Source organism: Elephantulus edwardii, unplaced genomic scaffold, assembly GCF_000299155.1.
Source record: "Elephantulus edwardii isolate Elephantulus edwardi_28Jun2011 unplaced genomic scaffold, EleEdw1.0 scaffold00004, whole genome shotgun sequence".
In the NCBI taxonomy this organism is placed as follows: domain Eukaryota; kingdom Metazoa; phylum Chordata; class Mammalia; order Macroscelidea; family Macroscelididae; genus Elephantulus; species Elephantulus edwardii.
Window position 1 is genome coordinate 2,739,999 of NW_006399754.1, and position 20,266 is coordinate 2,760,264.

The window sequence follows — 20,266 nt, forward strand, 5'->3', positions numbered from 1 at the left end:
AGAAACTCTGAAGATTGCACTGGAACGTAGAGAAGCCAAAGCACAAGGAAGAATCCAAGACACTAAAGAGCTGAACAGAAGATTCCAAAAGGCAGCACAGAATGACAAAGCAAAATATTACAATGAAATGTGCAAGGAGCTAGAGTCGGAAAATCAAAAGGGCCGAATTCATTCAGCATTTCTTAAGCTCATGAACATAGATGCAAAAATCCTGAATAAAATACTGGCCAATAGAATCCAACAATACAGCAAAGAAATAATTCACCATGACCAAGTGGGATTCATAACAGGTATTCAAGGATGGTTCAACATAAGGAAAACAATTAAAATAATTCATCACATTAACAAAGAAAAGAACAAGAACCACATGATCCTGTCAATTGCTGCAGAAAAGGCCTTTGACAAAATCCAACACCCTTTTCCTGATTAAAACACTCAACAAAATAGGATTAGAGAGGAATTTCTTCAACATAGTAAAAAGTATTTATGCAAACCCAAGAGCCAACATTGTTCTCAATGGAGAGAGGTTAAAGGCATTCCCTTTAAGAACAGGAACTAGGCAAGGATGCCCACTATCACCTCTCTTATTCAATATTGTATTGCAAGTCTTAGCTATAGCAATAAGACAAGAGAAGGGAATAAAAGGTATCCAAATTTGCAAAGACAAGGTAAAATTATCTCTCTATGCAGATGATATGGTATGTATACTTATGATATGACAGTATATTAAGATATGAAAGTATACTTAGAAAACCCTAAAGACTTAGAAAACTATTGGACACAGTGGACCGATTTAGCAAAGTGGCAGAATAAAAGATCAACATACAAAAATCAGTTGGATTTCTCTACAGAGACAAAGAGAATACAGAGCTGGAACTAAGAAAAACAATACCCTTCACAATAGCTAATCACAAGATTAAATATTCACTCCCTGATTTCAAATCCTACTACACTGCCTTGGTGGTAAAGACAGTATGGTACTGGTACAATGACAGACACATGAACCAATGGAATAGAATTGAGAACCTGGAGATCAGCCTATCTATCTATGGTCAACTGATTTTTTACAAGGAGATGAAATCAGTTAAGTGGGGAAACAACAGCCTTTTTAATAAATGGTGTTGGCAAAACTGGAAAAGTATCTGCAAAAGACTCAAGCAAGATCCACACCTCACTCCATATACAAAAACCAACTGAAGGTGGATCATGGACCTAGGACTAAAACCAAGGACTATAAACTTCATTAAAGAAAAGCTAGGAACAACGCTAGAAGTCCTAATCCACAACCTAAACAGTATTCCAAGTAACCTGAAAAACTTACAACCAGGAGAAGATAAAGTAGATGAATTGGGTCTTCTAAGAATCAAATCCTTAACGCACACTCAAAAACTTCTCCTACAGGGTAAAAAGGGAAGCCACAGATGGGGGAAAAAGTATTTGGTAATGACATATAAGATAAGGGACTTATATCCAGAATTTATAAAATACTTGAGCACCACAACAAGATAAAGGTAAATAATCCAATAGAAAAATGGGCACAGGATATGAACAGACACTTCACCAAAGAAGACATTCAGATGGCTAACAAGCACATGAAGAAATGCTCAAAATCCCTAGCTCTAAGAGAGATGCAAATTAAAACAACTATGCGATATCATTTCACCCCAGACAGAATAGCAAAATTTAACAGAACAGCAAGCAATAAATGCTGGCGAGGTTGTGGAGAAACTGGAACCCTTATTCACTGTTGGTGGGAGTGTAAAATGGTGCAACCACTATGGAAGACGATATGGCGCTTTCTCAAAAAGTTACAAACAGAGATACCATTTGACCCAGCAATTCCACTACTGGGAATATACCCCAAAGAGACCATAACTGATATCCAAGCAGACATATGCACACCCATGTTTACTGCAGCTTTGTTCACAAGAGGAAGGAGTTGAAACAACCTAAGTGCCCATCAACAAATGAATGGATAGAGGAGCTATGGTATATTCACACAATGGAATACTATGTTGCATTGAAAAACAAGGAACTCATGCAATACTATTCAAAATGGATGACTCTGGAGGACATTATGCTGGGTGAAGTATCTCAGTCACAAAAAGACAAATACTACAAGGTGCCACTGTTGTAAACAGGACTGACCTTGGGGGTTGGAGAGAAACTGAGAATGGTGGGTTCAATAATGTAGACTGTACTGAAACAGATGAGGGAGAAAACTGTTTAAAAGGATATGTGATTAGGTATTTTTGTCATGACAGGAGTCTAGAGCGAGGGCTACATGGTGGAGTAGACCTGGAGGAGGGTTTGTAAAACAATGAAAGAATTTTTCTTTTACTTTTCCAAGAGGGTAGTGTACTGGGGGGAGGGTCGGGGGGAGGGGAGAAAAGTTTCTAGAAACCAAATTGGTATGCCATTTCCAAAGGAATGTGAATGGGTATAAAGTCCTAATATCAAGTCACCTGTTTTCATGTTATCTTCCTTTTAGCATTGGCAATTTCCTACTTCAAGGGCCTACTCAAATATGATATTCTGTGTAACTTTCCTTAATTAACCAAGGTAGAATTTGTTATTCCCTTTTCCATGTTCTTAAAATACTCTTGCAAATTAGGCATTCTTATCACAGAACTAGGAGTTTCTAGGGAGCACAAACAGAAGCACAAATGGCTAAAAGATCAACTACTAACCAAAAGGTTAACAGTCTGAACCCAGTCAGAGGTGCTTTTAAATAAAGGATTGGTCATTTGCTCCTGAATGTTATTATTATGTGTCAAGTAGGAACTGACTCACAGCTGACCCTCCAGCACATTTTCAGAGCTTATATAAATCACATGGAAGGAAACTTCATTTTTCACCTAAAAAACAACTGGTAAAGTCAAACTGCCTGTCTTCGTATTGGTGGTAAAACTTCTTACCACTAAGCAACCAGAGCTGCAGCATCATACTGACATCCACTGACAGATTTGCAGCAGCTATGCAAAAAGGACCCTGACCGAGAATCAAAGCAAGATCTCCTTTAAGAAGTAAACCCTATTGTATGGAGCTCTATTCTACTCTGCACACGCGAGATGCCATGAGTCAGAATCACCTTCACGGCAACTGCGTTTTAGTTGTTTGGGTTTTTTAAAATTATAAGATGTATCATACTTTATGCTTCATATAAACTTATCAATCTCATTCTCTTAACTCAAGCCTGTTATTATGTGGTGTTGGGTCAAAACCAAGCCATAGTTGACCCTCCAGCTGGTTTTCAGGGGCAGAAAAATCCCACGGGAGGAGACTGTCCATCCTTCTGCAGAGCATCTGGTAGATTTGAAGCATGTGCCTTTGGGATAGCAGTATAGTCTTACCACTAGGCCAATAGCGCTCCCTGCCTGGGCCATAGAAAATGCCAAATGAATGTTTAACAAATCTGTTGTCCAAGTCACTAGAATATATGAAACATTATAGTTGGCAGACTAGAGTGAGGTGAGCAAACAAAAATTATGGGCAACAAAATCTCTATAATAAAAAAGTAAGAGAAAAGCTCCAAAAAATGTAAAATGAAAAATGTAAAAATCACTTAGAGAAAAAAAATCAGTATTATACATATTGGGGATTTTAAAGAGTGATTATAATAAATTATAATCTATTTTAAAAGGCAGGAAAATGTTTAGGCTATTTTCAGGAGGGGGGAAAATGGCATTTCAAACAAAAGACTATATGATATGTTTACAAATTAACTACAGAACTCAGAAAATGCAGTAATTCAGAATTATTAACTCCAATTAAATAACGTAATAATTAATCCACCATGTTTTAGATGCTGTTGTTGGTAGACTAGAAAGGATAGCCACATCCTCCTTATACTTTCATATTTAGAAATAAAAATACAGCCAAACCTCATGGCATAAACAATCTGCACTCAACAGCAGGAAGTTCTCACAGTTGTGCTGCGAAAGAAAGGCCCTAGCAATCTGCTTCCTTAGGGATTCTAGCCAAGGAAAACTTAGGAAGTCATTCTAATCTGGAAAGCATGGGATGCCATGAAGTGAAATGGATGTGAGAGGAAGGGGTGTGAAAGTAGTAGAAGTTACCAGTGATGGGGCCTCTAAGGAGCCCCTGGGTTGCATTTCCTCTAAGATAGATTTGTTTGTTCTTATGGCAACCTATGGAATGGTCAACACCCTCAGTCAACAAAATTCAAAGGTATGAATGTTTCTTTTTGTCTTCCTTAATTCATTGCCCAACTTTCACATGCATATAAAGCAACTGAAAATACCATGGCTTAGGTCATGGACAAGGATGATGAAACGTCACTTCACATACTTTGGGGATTTGGTCAGGCCATGGAAAAAGACATAATTGGAAAATGAAAGGGTCAGCAAAAGAAAGGAAGATGCTCAATGAGATGGAACACAGAAACTGCAACAATGGTATATCGCAACAATTATAAGGCCTATAATGCAGACACAAAACAGGGCAAAGTTGTTTATAGAGTCACTATGAGTTTATCTCTTTCCTCCCACAGGTGAGAGTTACGCCCCCCTCTAGCTGAGGGTTGAAGGGCCATAGGCCCTTGGGCTCAAAGGAAGGGGAGGTGGGAGAGATCACCTTCACCTAGTATAAGTCAAAGACTTGCCTCTGCACCATCACAGAGAATAGAGAGTAGATCTTGGCCACACCACTCTGCAGACCCATGACAGGAGACAAACAAACACTGCTGACATTGGTGCCCCTTGTCTTGCACCACTTCTGAGACAAAGGACAACAGACTTCAGGAGAAAAGATATCATCAGGACAGCCCACTCTCGCTGTGCAGGAACGCCAACATCATAGGGGACTAGAGAAGTAGCGGGTGGACAGAGATGGGTGGAGGTCTGAGCCACCAAAGCAGGATTGGCTAGGTGCAGAGATGTGAGGTGTGGAAGGTGCAGGGAGAGGGATCTGAGCTGGATGCTGGCAGTGCAGGAGTTGAGGTGAGAACAAGAAACATATGCCTAAGGTGGTGGTGGGTGGGACCAACACCAGATCTGTTACCTGAATAATAAGAAAGGTCTCTCATCTGCTCTTTCAGGCAGAATTACTGTCTGTCATATATTGCTTTAGATTTGATCATTCAAATTAAGACAGACTAGGGAGAAGGACTGGCCACCCATTTCTGAAATAACAGGCCTCAGAAAACCCTACAGAGCACATTTAGAGTGGACTAGCAAATATAACACCAGAGGCAGAACCTTCTCATTGGAAATCAAAAGAAAGCGGAACAGTTACAGACAGACAGTAAGAGCCAGGATGAGATGGACTGACGCAGTGTTGGAAAAAATAGGATTGTTGTTGTTGTTCTTATGTGCCGCTGAGTTGCCTGTGACTCATAGCAACCCTATGTACAAGAGCCCTACACCCTACTCTATCCTGTGCTAATCTCACTATCTCCAACATACCTACCCCCATTACCTCAATCACTGAATCAATCCATCTCACAGATGGTCTTCCTCTCTTGCACTGTCTCTCCACCCTCCCAAGCATGATGTCCCTCTCCAAGGACTGGTCCCTCCTTGCAACATGTCCAAAGTATGTCAGACAAAGCTTCAGAATCCTTACCTCTAAGAAGAAGCCTGGTTTAACACCCTCTAGAACAAACCTGTTTGTTTTCTTGGCAGTCCATGGTACATTCAATACTCTTCTCCAGAAACACAGCTCAAAGGCATCAATTCACCTTCTATCCTCCCTAGTCATAGGCCAACTCTCTGACGCATAGCAAAAGACTGCAAAGACCATGGCCTGTATCAGGTGCTCCTTAGTCTTCAGAGCGACATCACTGCTCTTCAGTATTTTGGAGAGGTCTCTAACAGCAGACTTTCCCATCATAACACAACTTTTCTTTCCTGGCAGCTGGTGCCACGAGTGTTGATTGTGGAGCCAAGCAAACTAAAGCTGTTAACAACCTCAATCTCTTCACCATCTATCATAATGCTGCCAATTGGTCCAGTGGTGAGAATCTTTGTTTTCTTGATCAAGTCCTCCTCAATTTCAGCAAGTAAAGTTGTGTTATCTGCATAAAGCAGATTGTTGATGAATTTTCCTCCAATCCTGATACCACATTTCTCCTCATATAAAGCAGTCTACTAGATAATGTGTTCTGCATATAGATTGAAAAGGTATGGAGATAGCACGCAGCCCTGGCATATACCTTTCCCAATTTTGAACCATTCAATGTTTCCTTGCTCTGTTCTGACAACTGCCTCCTGGTCTAAGTATAGGTTTTGCATTAGCACGATCAGGTGTTCTAGAAGAAATAGCATTAAGTCTGATTTAATTTTTCTTAGATCTAAAATCAATCCTTGCTACCACTAGCCAGGAGGTAAATGAGATTAGTTTAAGACAGGGCAGGTTTCAAAGCTAATGTACACAGGGTCACGAGGAATCACAGGCAACTCAATGGCACATAACAACATCAGTTGTACTGTTTGTTGTTGTCTAAAAATTGCACTGCAGCATCAAGAAACAAAAACAAAGGGAAGAAGTGCTGAACAGAAGTTTTCAAAGGACAGCTTGAGAAGATAAAGTTATTATAATGAAATGCACAAAGAGCTGAGATGAAGAACAAAAAAAGAGCTCACCTTGCATCTCAAGTTGAAAGGAGTGAAAAACAAGTCCAAGCCTCAAACTGCAATACTGAGAGGTGCTATGAGAAAAATCTTGAGTGATCCAGGAAACATCATAAGGAAGAAGGAATACAAGAAGTCACTGCACACACAAAAAGATTTGGTCAAAACTGAAATATTTCAGGAAGTACCATATGATCACGAACCAGTGATAATGCAGGAAGAAGTTCAAGCTGCAGTGAAGGCACTGGGAAAGAAAAAAAAATCCTAGAAACCAATGTGATACCAATTGATATACTCCAACTAACATATGTAGCCCTGGATGTTTTCCCCAGTCTGAGCTAGGAAATTTAGAAGATAGGTATCTAGCCAACTGACTGGAAGAGATCCATATTTTGTTCCCATTCCCAAGAAAAGTGACCCAAAAGAATATGGAAATTATTAGAAATTATGCTTATTAACACATGGAAGAAAAATACTGCTGACAATCATCCAAAAATGGCTAGAACAGTATATAGAAAGAGAACTTGCAGAAGTTTAGGTTGTGTTTAGAAGAGGCTGTGGCACCGGGGATATCAATTAATGATATCAGATGAAAGCAGAGAATACCAGAAGACTGTCTATGTTTTATTAATTATGCAAAGGTATTTGACTGTGTAGGTCATTAGAAACTATGGCTAACAATGAGAAGAATGGGAATGCCAGGATATTTTATCAAGCTCATATGAACCTAAATCTACACCAAGAAGATGTTGTCCAAATAAAGTAAGAGAATACGGAATGGACTGGAATTGGTAAAAGCAGGGATGAATCCTTTCACCGTATCTACTCAAACTGTATGCTGAGCAAATCATTCAAGAAGCTAGACTTTATGAAGAAGTGTGTGGCATCAGGTTTGGAGGAAGACCCACCAACAACCTGCGTTATGTAAATAGCACAACCTTGTTTGCAGAAATCGAGGACTTGAGGCACTTGCTGCAGATGATCAATGGTTGCAGGCATCAATATGGATTACATCTCAACATCCAGAAAACAAAGGTCCTCACCACTGGGCCAACAGCATCATGATAGATGGAGAGAACAATGAAATTGTCAAGGATTTAATTTTTTATTATATCTAAAATCAACCCTTGCTATCACCAGCCAGGAGCTCTGAAGACATGTAACAATGGGCAAGTCTACGGTCAAGGACCTCTCCAAAGTCCTAAAAAGCAATGCTATCTATCAGTCTAAAGGCTAAGGTGTGCCCAATTCAAGCTTTCCAACCACCTGCTATGCACTAGAGAAGAGAGCTGGACAATGAATAAAGATGACAGGAGGCGAACCAATGCCTTTGAGTTGTGCTGCTGAATAAGAGTGCTGAATGGACTGCTAAGGGAACAAACAAGTATGTCTTAAGAGAAAGTGAAATCAGAATGCTCTTAGAGGAAAGGATGGCAAAGCTCCATCTCTCATACTTTGGAATTGTTGCTAGGAGAGGTTACTCCTTGGAAAGGGACATCATGCTTGGAAAGGTGGAGGATCAGCGAAAGAGAGAAGACCCTCAACAAGATGTACTGATACAGTGACTGCAGTCATGGGCTCAAGATGAGGAGGATGGCACAGGACAGGACAGGGTTCAGCTCTGTTATTCATAAGGTTGCTATGAGTTGAAGATGACTCAACATTACCTAACAAAATTAGCCATGGGGAAAAAAGTGACACTGACAAGTTTGAATATTTTATAAGTCTTTCCTTGGCTTCCAAAAAGTCTTCGACTCCAAAAAGTTCTTGTCAACTAGACTTTTGCTAAAGATTGACAATTTCAATCTTCTCTCCATCTATCATGACATTGCTCTCTGGCCTAGTGGTGAGGACTTCCATTTTCTTGATGTTGAGATGTAATCCATGTTGAAGGCTGCACTCCTTGATCTTTTGCAGCAAAACCTTCAAGTACTCGCTTTCAGCAAGAAAAATTCAAAAGAACAAACAGATACGTCTTGGAGAAGGTGTAGCCAGAGTCCCTGGAGGCAAGTATGGTAAACATTTGTCTCACATACTTTGGTCATACTGCTAAGAAAGGCTATTCCTTTGAGAAGGGCATCATGCTTGGAAAGGTAGGAGGACAGCAAAAGAAAGGAAGGCCCTCAAACAGGTGGACTAACACCGTAACTACAGTCACTACAGTACTGTGTCAAACATTGTAGGTCTGGCATAAGCTAGGACAGAGTTTAGATGTGCTGTTCATAGAGTCACTGAGTTGCATTTGACTAGATGGTACCTAACAACAACAGCAACAAAAAGTCTGGTTACTTTTTTTTACTTCCAGTGTTACCTAAACTGCCATATTTTGTCCAGATAACAAAGCTGTTCCACCAAATATAATAATTTTCAAATTCATGACATCAAACTACTCCTTACCATATGAACACTCCAGTCAATCTTAGTATTAATGGGTATCTACTAAGTATTTTTTTTAACTAAAACTGTTTCACCTGAAGCCAATGAAGTCTTTAAATTAAACTTCAGTTTACAAAAGTCTATAATCTAGGGAGTGAAAAGGTGGTAAAGAGAGATGGGAAGAACAAGTTAAAACACTACAAGGAATTGATGCATGCAGTAATTAAGGTATTCTGTTAGCTAGGACAACTGGGGATATTTAAACATGAGCCGGTATTAGATGTTGTTATGAAATAATTGTTTTAGGGTGATGGGTATGTAAGAAAGCAGCATTCTTACTTTTTAGAGATGTAGAATGAAATATTTAAGGGTAAACTATCATGTTATCTGTTATGCATAGGTCAAGAAAAAATTAAGTAAAAACAAGCAATGAGTAGTAAATCCAATTGATATACAAAAAACCACACCAAAAAAGCCAAATCAAAACCAATCAATAACCCCACATCTGCAAGTCAATTCTGACTTGGGGTGTTACTTCCAAGGTTGTAAGGAAGGGACTGCTCATCTGTTTCTTCCGGAGCAGTCCTTTACCACCACCCCTTCTCCCTAGATTACAAATTTTACAACAGAGCTCTTTAGTTATTTTACAGAGTTAATCTACTTTTCTGCATATTAGACATTTTTATAATAAATTAAAAACTATTTCACTATGCATGTGTTTTAATTTCCTAATATTTTACCTGCCACAATAGAAAGATTAACTTTATTAAAGGGATGAGAAATGACACTTCAAAAATACACTTTAGAAGAATTTAGGTGTGGTACAGGTATATTCTTCAAGGAATGCTTTAGTGCTTACTTTGTTCCAGCCACTGTACTAAGTAGTAAGCAATGGAGACAGTCAATCATGCTTTCAGAGAACTCACAATGTGGTAGAATAAGCAGACAAAACATACCAGACCATTAAAACATAGAAAGAAAGATATACTCAAAGTCCTTCAGCAGCAAGGGGGATTCAGAGATTTTCCAACACATCTCCCAGAGTTAAGAAAATATGAAGAGTAGGAATTAAGTCAGGCAACAGGAGGCTGAGGATATTCCAGTAAGCAGGATAACGCTGAGAACAGACACGTTCTTCGGAGGGGAGACCCAGATTATATATAAGAAGTGCAGTGTTAGAGGAGCTTAAAAAAGATGTGAGCGCAAAGGCAGGGGAGAAGAAGGTTGTAGCTAGAGAAATAAACAGGCATCATATTTGGAGAAAACCTCAGCAACTTCCCCTGTGGAGGCAATCTGCAATGGCCAGGTGATAGGTAATGAAAGCCTAAAGTGAGCTGGGGGCAGTGGGTAAAGAGGTAGCATCAGATTCCACAAACAACACGAAGATTCAAGCTACAAGAGTGGCATCTGACTGAATGCAGAAGATGAGGGAAGAGTCCAAGAAGCCTCTCAAGTTTCAGGTTCAGGCCATTGGGAGGGTGACGATGCCACATGTAAAAACAAGAAGACAAAGACAGAACACAGGTTGTTTTTAAAACTTTGGACTTAAGAAGCTGACAGAATGCTCATATGAATTATTTTTGTGAAAATAGGAAAAATTTATGTCCTCAATACTGAGATAATGGTTAGTGTTGAGAGAGCTATTGATGTGGAAAAGAAAAACAATGTATGAGAAACAGCAACACAGACAAAACATGTCCACCCTCAGTAGGTAGGGAGAAGAGCAGAGAAAGGAAAGCAGACTAAAGAACATTTAATGAAGCAGAAAGGAGTATATGCCGATTATGAACCCAAGAAAAGATAATTACCGTGCGTCATCAAGAAGTTGGCATCTACGAAGAATGTGGCATCAGGAATGGAAGAAGACTCATCAGTAACCTTCATTACACAGATGATACAAACTTGCTTGCTGAACGTGAGGAGAACTAGGAGTACTTGATGCGGAAAGTTAAACCCTCCTGCCTTCAGTAAGGATTTCATCTCAACATCAAGAAAAGAAAAATCATCACCACTGGACTAATACGGAACATCATGATAGACAGAAAAAAGACTGCAACTGTTAATGACGTCCTCTTGCTTGGACCCACAATCAATACATCTGGTGCCAGCAGTCAAGGATAAGAAAACGCGTACCGTATTGGAGAAGTCTGTAGTCAGGGAACTCAATGATTTTAGTTTGAGGACTGAAGTCCACCTGATTCCAGCTCCCCCCCCCCCCAACATGCTATGCATCTGAGAGCTGGACAGGACAATGACTTAGGATAACAGAAGAACTGACATCTTTGAACTGTGGTGCTGGAGAAGAGTACTGAATATATTCACGGACTGCCAAAAGAACAGATATGTCTTGGAAAAGTACAGCCAGAGTGCTCCATGGAGGCAAAGACGATAAAACTTTATCCTACATAATTCAGGCATGCTGCTAGGAGATGCTATGCCTTAGAGAGGGACATCATATTTGGAAGGGTGTAGGGTCAGTGAAGGAGAAGAAAATCCTCAACCAGGTAGACTGACAGTGACTGCAGCAATTGGTTGAGTATGTCAGAGATTATGAGGACGGCACAGGATAGGACAAAGTTCACATTTGTTCATACAGTCTTTATGAGTTGTACTTGACTTGATGGCATAGAACAACTATATAACAAACATTCCCCAAAAAACTTCATGTTCTGCAAAATTAGGGAATAAAGTAGAAAAGCACGCACACACAATTGGGACACTAAGCACCTTTAAGTAGAATACATTGTTAAACTGAACCAAAAGATAGAATATGAGGAAACGGGACAATGTATAGTATATATGGGTTTGCTCTGTTCGGCTGTGTTTTTCTATATCGACTGCATTCAACTGTTGTTACATGAGAGCGCTAAACATTTATGGGTTGGTAAAAAGAAAATATGAGTCACCATGGATTCTGGGTTAGCTAGTATCTTTCTTCTATTTACCACACAAGTTAATTTATTCTATGGAAATACATTATCACAGAAAAAAGATTGCCAGAGAAGGGATAGGTTTAGGTTATTAGGATCAAAGCCATGAACTCAACACTATAAGAAATGGCAACCTTAGAATAGTACTGTACCTTTTATTCCCAAAGCATTTGGTCTCTTTTCTCAAAGAGTTATCTGTTCAATTTAGGTACTGGGCATTAAATGACTAGTTACAGCCCAAAGTCTCTAACCTCAGTGAGTTTCTTGATGGAGTCCCCATCCTTTAACAGCTATTATTGTGTGCCACTGAGTCTATCCCTCTAGCAGGTTTTAAGAGGCAGTAAATTACACAGGGGAAGAATGCCCATCTTTCTCCTGCAGAGCAACTGGTGGATTTGAACCATATGCCTTTGGGTTTACAACTCAGCTTCTTACTACGAAGATAAGAGAGCTCCCTTTTGTTGTACATCTATTAAAAGAACTCATCAAACAGGTAAAGATAGTTTACTCAGGAAAGCACTTTGAGGGAAGGAAGGAAAAAATAGGGACTGGTGATGGCAAGTATGTTCCTAGTCAGGAAAGGTCTTGTAAAGAAATTAGAAAGTTTTCTGTGTTTTTAGCTAGAATGATGCCATCTAGCACAACTGTGAACTTGATAGTCCAGAAATACATGAAGGAATTTGAGTGATAAAAAGATGCTGTCTATGTATGTCCCACTCAACATACAGCAAAACAAAGTATATTAATAGTATATACATACATATACACACAAAAAACATGTACAAGAAACATACTGTTTGTTTCACCATTTCAAGAATTTTATTATGGATAGCACAAAAGAGATATAAGGAGAAGAGATGGAGGAGGTAGGGGAGGTAGGGCCAGGTGTGGAACTACAAATGACATGCAAGCTAAAATACTTCTAATGTTATAAGGAAAGCAATGAGGAGACAGTGAAGGATCTTGAAAGTAAACTAACACAAAAAGATTCAAATTTAAGAAAGCTCTGTCTACAAGATATAGTAAGAAGGACGGACACTGGAGAGAAGAAAATCAGACAGGCCTTAACTGCTATACAAGTGAGAATAAAGTTCCATTTTAGGGACAGCAGCTTAACATTGGTGACAAACAGAGGTTCAGAAGACAGAATAATATAGAGAGATGAAGAAAAGAAAGAGAGGACTGAAGAATAAAGTTTTATGTTTGAACAGTCAAGTAATACAATTTCCCTCCAGAAAAGAGGCAGAGAAATCTGTAAGTGCTAGTAGAATTTACAGGCAAGCAAATAAATATCCCTAGCATTAGAAAATAAAGCAAGGGAGCTCTGGTGGCCTAGTGGCAAGAAGCTGTTCTGCAATCCTGAAGGGATGTGGTTTTTATCCATCAGATGCTCTGCTGAAGGAGGGGCAATCTCCTCTGGTGGCAGTCAGATCTGACTTGATGGTGGCACACAATAAGGGGTGTGTGTGTGTGTGTGTGTGTGTGTGTGTGTTGGGTTTTTTTTAAAAAAAAAAGAAACTGAAACAAAAAATGTCTCACTTTTAGAAACCAACTATAAATATCCTTGCTATTAAGAAGGAAACTCTGGAAGAGTAAAAAGGGGGAGGTGGTATATGACTAATCCTATGTCAAAAAAACAGTGGCGTGCACACGGTATTTATTGTAGTTTAGTTCACAATAGCAAAGAATTGGAAACAACTAAAGTGCCCATCAACAAACGAAGGATAGAGAAGCTGTGGTATATTCACACAATGGAATACTACTCTGCATTGAAAAACAAGGAACTCATGAAATATTATACAAAATGGGTAAGCCTGGAGGACATTATATTGAGTGAAATATCCCAGTCACAAAAGGACAAATAATGCATAGAGCCACTGCTGTAAAACGAGACTGACATCGGGGCTGAGGGGAGACTGAGATGGGATAAATTATATATACTGCACTGAAGCAGAGGAGGGAGAGAACTGTTTAAAAGGGATCTATGATTAGGCATTATTGTCATGACAGGAGTCCAGAATGAAGACTGCATAGTGGAGTGGATTTTGGGGGACGGATTGTGTAACGATGAAAAAAAAATGTTCTTTCATTTTTCAAAGAGAAGAGTGAACTGAGGGGAGGGGTAGGCAGGGAGAAAAACACTATAATGAATGAATGGAAATCCAAAGTCCGTAAACTTTCATTAAAATTAATAATCAAAAAAATTAGAAAACCAACAATAGTGGCACAGAACATCTAGTATACCATGGACTGCCAGAACAAACAAAACTGTCTTGAAAGAAGTAAAGCCAGAGTGCTCCTTTGAAGAGAGGATGGACAGACGTCGTCTCCTAACTTTGGACATGTTATCAGGAGGGGCCTGTCCCTGGAGAAGGACATTATGCTTGGTAAAGGTTGTTCTGTGCCATCAGTTGGCATCGGCTCACAGCTGACCCTCCATCAGTTTACATAAGTAAATCACACAAGAGGAAACTGGCCATCTTCTTCCCTCGGAGCAGCTGGTGGAATTCCCAATGGTAAAGTGGAAAGTAAAAAAGACGACCTTCAAGGAGACAGGCAAAGTGGCTACAACAAAGGGTTCAAATCTAGCTAGCAACAGTTCTGAGGATGGTTCAGGGCTGTGTGGCATTCTGTTCTACTGTACACATGGTCACTATAAGTTGGAACAAATGTGATGAACTTTATCCACACATCAAATTTTTCTTCAACCCCAGTACTGGCACACTTTAAACTATCAAATAGGAGTTTCAGTGACAAAGTCAAGATTTCCTATTATTTTCCCCCATTACTTTCAGGCATGCTTCATGTAGACAGTGAGAAACAATATAGCAGAGTTATCAAAAGACAGGACTTCAGCATCTGCTTTAAGTCCAGGCTCTGCCACATATGACTTAGGGCTAGTTACTTAAGCATAAGCTTCAAGTTTCTTCAGCAGAAAATAGAGGTAATAATAGTAACTACTTCTTAAAGTTGTTGTGAGGATTAAATGAATAAACTATGCCAAGTACTTAGCATAGGTACATTGTAAACACTTAAAAATATTAGTTACTATTACTAATGGAAAAAGTCACATCTACCAGGTACACAGAAGCAAGGAAAAGAAAAACTGGTCTGAATGACAGTTACCTGGGTTTTTTCTTTAAAGCAGTCACTAAATGGAACGTTCCTCCAGGTATATTTGAAGATTTAAAAATACTTCTTTTAAAAGGGAAAAATGCTTTATAGGAAAAGACCCAAAATTTTAAAATATTAATTAAGAGATTTTCCCTTCAATGTGTATTTCCTAGTACTAGCTACTGGGAAATTCATTCCTCTACTCAAACTTCAAATTGCTAACAGTGATAATTCCTCCCTCCCCTATTTCTGTATAGGAAGCCCTAGTGACCAAGTGGTAAGGAACTGCGCTGTCAACCCAAAGGCAAGAAGTTCGAATCTGCCAGCTGCTCCTTGAGAGAAAGACGGGCAATTCACTCCCATGTGACTTATTGCCTCTGAAAACCCACTGGAGGGTCAGGTATGGGTCAAGCCTGACACCACAGTGTATAACAACTACCACTGTATAAAAAAACCATCATTCCTTTTTGTCTTTATGAGCTTTTGCACTTAAGCACACTCAAATTTGGGGGAGGGGAAAGAAAGGTAAGAAGAAAACTCCATATCTCATTCTAAATTATAGACACCTTCACGTTTTGGAAAATTCATCCTTTGCAGACTAAATCACAGCATTACTCCTTAAGAATGAATTCACAATATTACTTTTAATTGCACTTTTCCATTACTCTAACCATGTTAGGAGCCAGGGTGATATAGTAGGTCAAGGGTTGGGCTGCTAACCAAAAGGTCATCAGTTTGATCCCATTGGCTACTCTGCAGGACTAAGGAAGCCTCTTCAGTAAAGACTGACAGCCTCAAAACCCCACTAAAGGGTCACCATGAGTTGGACTGATGCAAGAGCAACGGGTTTGATTTGATTTTAGCTGGTCATGTTACATCTCCACTCTGAAATAGATTTCTTCAGATCTTCTATCAAGAAAAAGCTCCCAACCAACTCTGGCATATTCTCATATCACCACAGGCTATTATTCCTAAGTCTCATCTTTACTCCCTAACCTAACTTTTCTCTTTTCACCTGGATCTTCAGTTACTAACTTCTGACTAACATTCTGGTATTCACTTCCTTTTAGATTCACCAACTTTGTTCTTTCTCTCCAAGATCTCTTATAAGCTCTCTCTATGAAGCCATTCTTGACTAAAGAACTATGAAAATATTCTCCTCCTCCAGTCCACTCCCATCACTTACAATCTTCTGACACAATTTTACACTTTATCTTCAGAAAATGTTGATTTCTTTTTACTTACAGCAACATCTTATTTGTCAGTTGACTGTTTCATTTATAGCATGTTTGTTCTTTCATCCATCCTGTTTATGAGAAGGTGGAAATGAAGAGAGCTCACCAAAGCACATCTTACTGTCTGGGAACAGCTTGATAATCACAACTACTTAGTCACAGAGCTAAGATGTCATGTAAGTTTGTAATGGAGGAGACTATATCAGATATAAATATATAAGGTCTAGTCTTAATTATGTCTAAACCTGCAATAACAAAGGCACTTTATCAGACTGGACCCCAATTCACCCTTTAATCCTATCACTAGCTTTCCCTACCTTCTCTCACTTAGGACTCTTCAATTACCGTCACCTCATCCTGGAATCCCTTCTGTCCTTCCTGTCTCCTCCAGCCCATGGGCTGGACAACTTTCTTCTGTCCTTCTTGATAGGCTCAATCCTATTTATTGGCTAAGAATCAACACAAATATCTCTCTTACCCCTCAGCTCCAAGTTAGGGTCTTCTCATGCATTCTTCTATCGTATGACTTATTAAATGTTATCAGTTTACTCTATCACCTTCACTAAACTGTAAAACTTCAAGTCACAAATGGAATTTTATTCCTTGTTTTATCCCAAATATGTAGTACTATGTTGGCTCACATATAGTTAAGACAACTAGTAGAAAAGTAGTGAATGACTGCTCATACAGCGTGACCGTTTCCAGGCTGCACAAGCACCCCGAGTTTCCTCCTCTAAAAGACTTCCTTCAGGTAGTAGGGATAATGCTTTAACATAAAGCCATTAATAAGGATTAAATGAAATATCACGAAGCTCTTAAGTGTCTGCCACTAAGAACTACCAATTGAATATTTGCTATTTCATGCCTTAGGTATCCTAACGTGTCTAGGAAGTGTGATCTTGCAGTGACCAGTATTTCCAAGCAACCTTTCTGTCTTTATCAAGTCACTGTCACCTTCTGATCATCAGCAAATATTTGTTATGTGCTTATAATGTGCAAAAGTCTTGCTTAATGCGTGGAACACAATAACACCGACAAGTAATAATCTCCAACACTCAAGCAAAGCAAGAAAGAATGGTACTCATTCTCGTGCAGCAATATTGAGTATTTTTCAAAAACTGCGTACGTTGGGTACCAACTACATTAAGTATGGGCAGAACAAAGAAATGTTACTAATGTGAAAGTTAAAATTTAACCTTTGTCATCATGCAGTCAAATAGGAAGAGATAGTTAAAAAATCTGTTGCTATTGCTAAATTTCACTTTTACTTAAATGTATTTCTCACAGAGGAAATGTTAACCATGGCCAAGATATGGAAAGAGATGACATGTGTCTCATTCAAACAGGAATTCCAGGTATTTCCCCAGGTTGTTTCCAATTGGTACAAATTTTGTAGTTCTGAAAAATGGCTTGAGTTTTGTCTGTAGCTCTATCAACCAGCACAAGGAATTTTTCTATCTTCTCCACCAGTATCCCCTCTTCAAGACAGAGGAGAAAATTCAGATTTTTTTTTAATCAAACTCCACTCCCTTAGCAAGAATTACAGAACCACTATTCTCATCACTTAACATTTAAAAAGGAGGCCATGGACGTAAAATTATTTGCCCCCCTCACACACAAATGCAGAGGTCAGCGTCCTAGTGAAGTTTATGCATTATACTTCATTACTATTAGTAGCTGCAGAGAGACCTCTAGCGCTGCCTCCACAAGCCGAGTTTGCAAATAGTACCTGCTAATGTCACCTTAATGAGACAAAGGTAACATGCTGAATAGCAACGAACTGAGTGACCACTAAGCATGTTTACAGTTTTGCAACCACTTGGAAATCCTACGAGCTCCGAGCAAAGAAGAATGAACCTGGGAATCCGTTTTATTTCGGTAAAACACTTTGGAGGAATCATCACCCCACTCCAAGAACGGCTCAGATAACAGTCCTGGAAGCGGAGGTCGGAACAACACAATAGACGGTAAACTATTGTCCACCTTCTGCCTGCCGCAAAAGCCAGCAGGGACAGGAGTGGGAAGACAGCAAGAGCGCAGCACGACTGCTCCAAAGGACAGCCCCGCGAATAAGAAAATGGTCCCCCTCCCCTCCCCCACTCCCACCCCCCAACAAGTCAGTTACCCGGCTGGTCCCCACCCCCTCTGCGGGCCGCCGCCTGCCTGGGCCCGGTTCGCCAAGGTAGGTGCGGGCACCGGCGGAGCGCGGCTCCATGTGCGGCAGCGCGGGAGGCGCCGAGGGGGCTGCGCCGGCCCGCGAGGAGGGCAGCGGGAGCGAGATGCGGCCGCCCCCTCGGCGGTGGGCTTCCCCTGCCGGGCCAGCAGCATCCCCGTCCGCGCGGCCCCGGCCCGCGGACCCCGCCTCAGCTCCCCATCCCTTCCTCGCCGACACCAGGCCGCGCCCGCGTGACGGGGCCCAAAAGCCCCGGCATTTCCCGGTCCCTGCGCCGGCAGCTCGGGACCGCGGCTGCAGCTCGGCCCTCGGCCCGCCGCCCGCGCCGCCTAAGCCGCGGGCCGCGGTGACGGGAGGCGGCGGCCAACTCCGATCCGACCGCGAGCCGGCGAGAACGAGAACCGGCCCGACGCCGGCCCCCCGCCCCTCCCGCCGCCTCTGCCGCTGCCGCTGCTGCCGCCGCTGGGCCGGCGCGGCCGGAGACGCAGACGGCGGAAGCACACTCACTTCCACATCGCGACCCTTGTTCTTGAAGCTCTTGATGCGGTGGTTCTCCAAGCCAGGGTTCTCGGCCATGGCTGCGCGCGGCTCCGGCGGCGGCTCCTCCTGCGGCTGCGGCGGCGAGTCTCGGCGCGGGAGGGGGCGGGGGAGAGGGGAGGGGGAGAGGAGAGCACGTTCCGTGACGCCTGTGAGCGCGAGGTGGCAGCAGCGCCGGGGGAGGCGCTGGGCGACGGCCGGGCGGGGCGTGGCGGGAACGGCGCTGAGCAGCGGCGCGCGCCTCGGGAGGCAGCGAGCACGTGACCGGGGGCGGTGACCGGCCTGGACGCTTGCCTGCTGGATATGCCGGGTTGGTTCTTGGATGACCCCTGTCCCCCCACCTCCCCCGGGAGGCCTCCCCATAACCCCTCGGGGCTGCAAATACTGTGCCAGAAATGGAAGCGGACTGAGTGGCTTTTACCACCCCTCAGAAGCGAGCGGCCTGTGGGGACTACAATTCCCAGCATGCCAAGCTTCACCCGGGGGTAAGTCTCCCGGCGGCATGTGAGAGAACGAGGAGGATGCCGGGACCCGGGAGCTCATGGCTTTCCGCGCGGCTCTCTGAGCGCCAGGACGTGAGGCCACGCCCCCAGGTCCGCCTCTGGGCGGGGAAGAGGGAGGAGCTTCCCCAGAGGTGCACCTTGCGCCCTATTGGGAGGGAGTGGGGCGGAGCTTCCTGGGAGGCTCACCTAGCCCCTGTAGCCTGGAAAATTAGCAGACAACTTTGGTAAATGCTTTGCTCACTCCCTTCTTTAGGGTCTCCTCAAATAGCAGCCACCCTCATTCGCTGTTCCCTTGCTCTGCTTTGGTTTTATAAATAGCATTTATCTCTTCCTGACAAGTACATAAGTCTGCGTGTGATATCTGGGTTCATCATGTGTGTCGCCTGATTTCCCTGGGCCGGTATTAACCGAGATCAATGCTGAGACTTTGGTCTATTACTGAACCCCTCCTTCCATCGAAGGCACACAGGGAATACTTGTTGAACAAATTAGAGCGTATCTGCCTCTCGCGTTTTTTTCATCATCCTCCCAAGCCCTGTTCTGCAACCTCCCCTCTGCAGCAGTTTCTTTCACCTCTGTGTCCCCAACACCTCTTGATCTGCCATAGCCACAGTCTTTGCAATCTTAAGGCTCTAGTCAAGCCCTGTCCACCCACCCCCAACTCTCCATTCTAGCATACCCACCTTAAGGTCGTCAGATAAATGGTCATGGGAAATTTGGATCAGTAACAATGACAAAGACAGCTTCTTTGATGGGTTTCATTTGACTGTGTTAAAAAAAAAACTCCGTTTTACAAGCACAAGCA

The 20,266-nt window shown here is 41.8% G+C and overlaps 1 protein-coding gene across 1 annotated transcript in view; it reads right to left on the minus strand.

Annotated features, from left to right (window-relative positions):
• Positions 1-19,400, minus strand: part of KPNA3 (karyopherin alpha 3 (importin alpha 4)) — a 91,763-nt gene extending 72,363 nt beyond the window's left edge. Inside the window, exon 1 of the mRNA XM_006879508.1 lies at positions 18,929-19,400. Within this exon, the coding sequence (XP_006879570.1) occupies positions 18,929-19,321 (393 nt within the window). The 5' untranslated portion in view covers positions 19,322-19,400. The remainder of the gene's footprint in view (positions 1-18,928) is intronic.
• Positions 19,401-20,266: the final 866 nt, after the last annotated feature.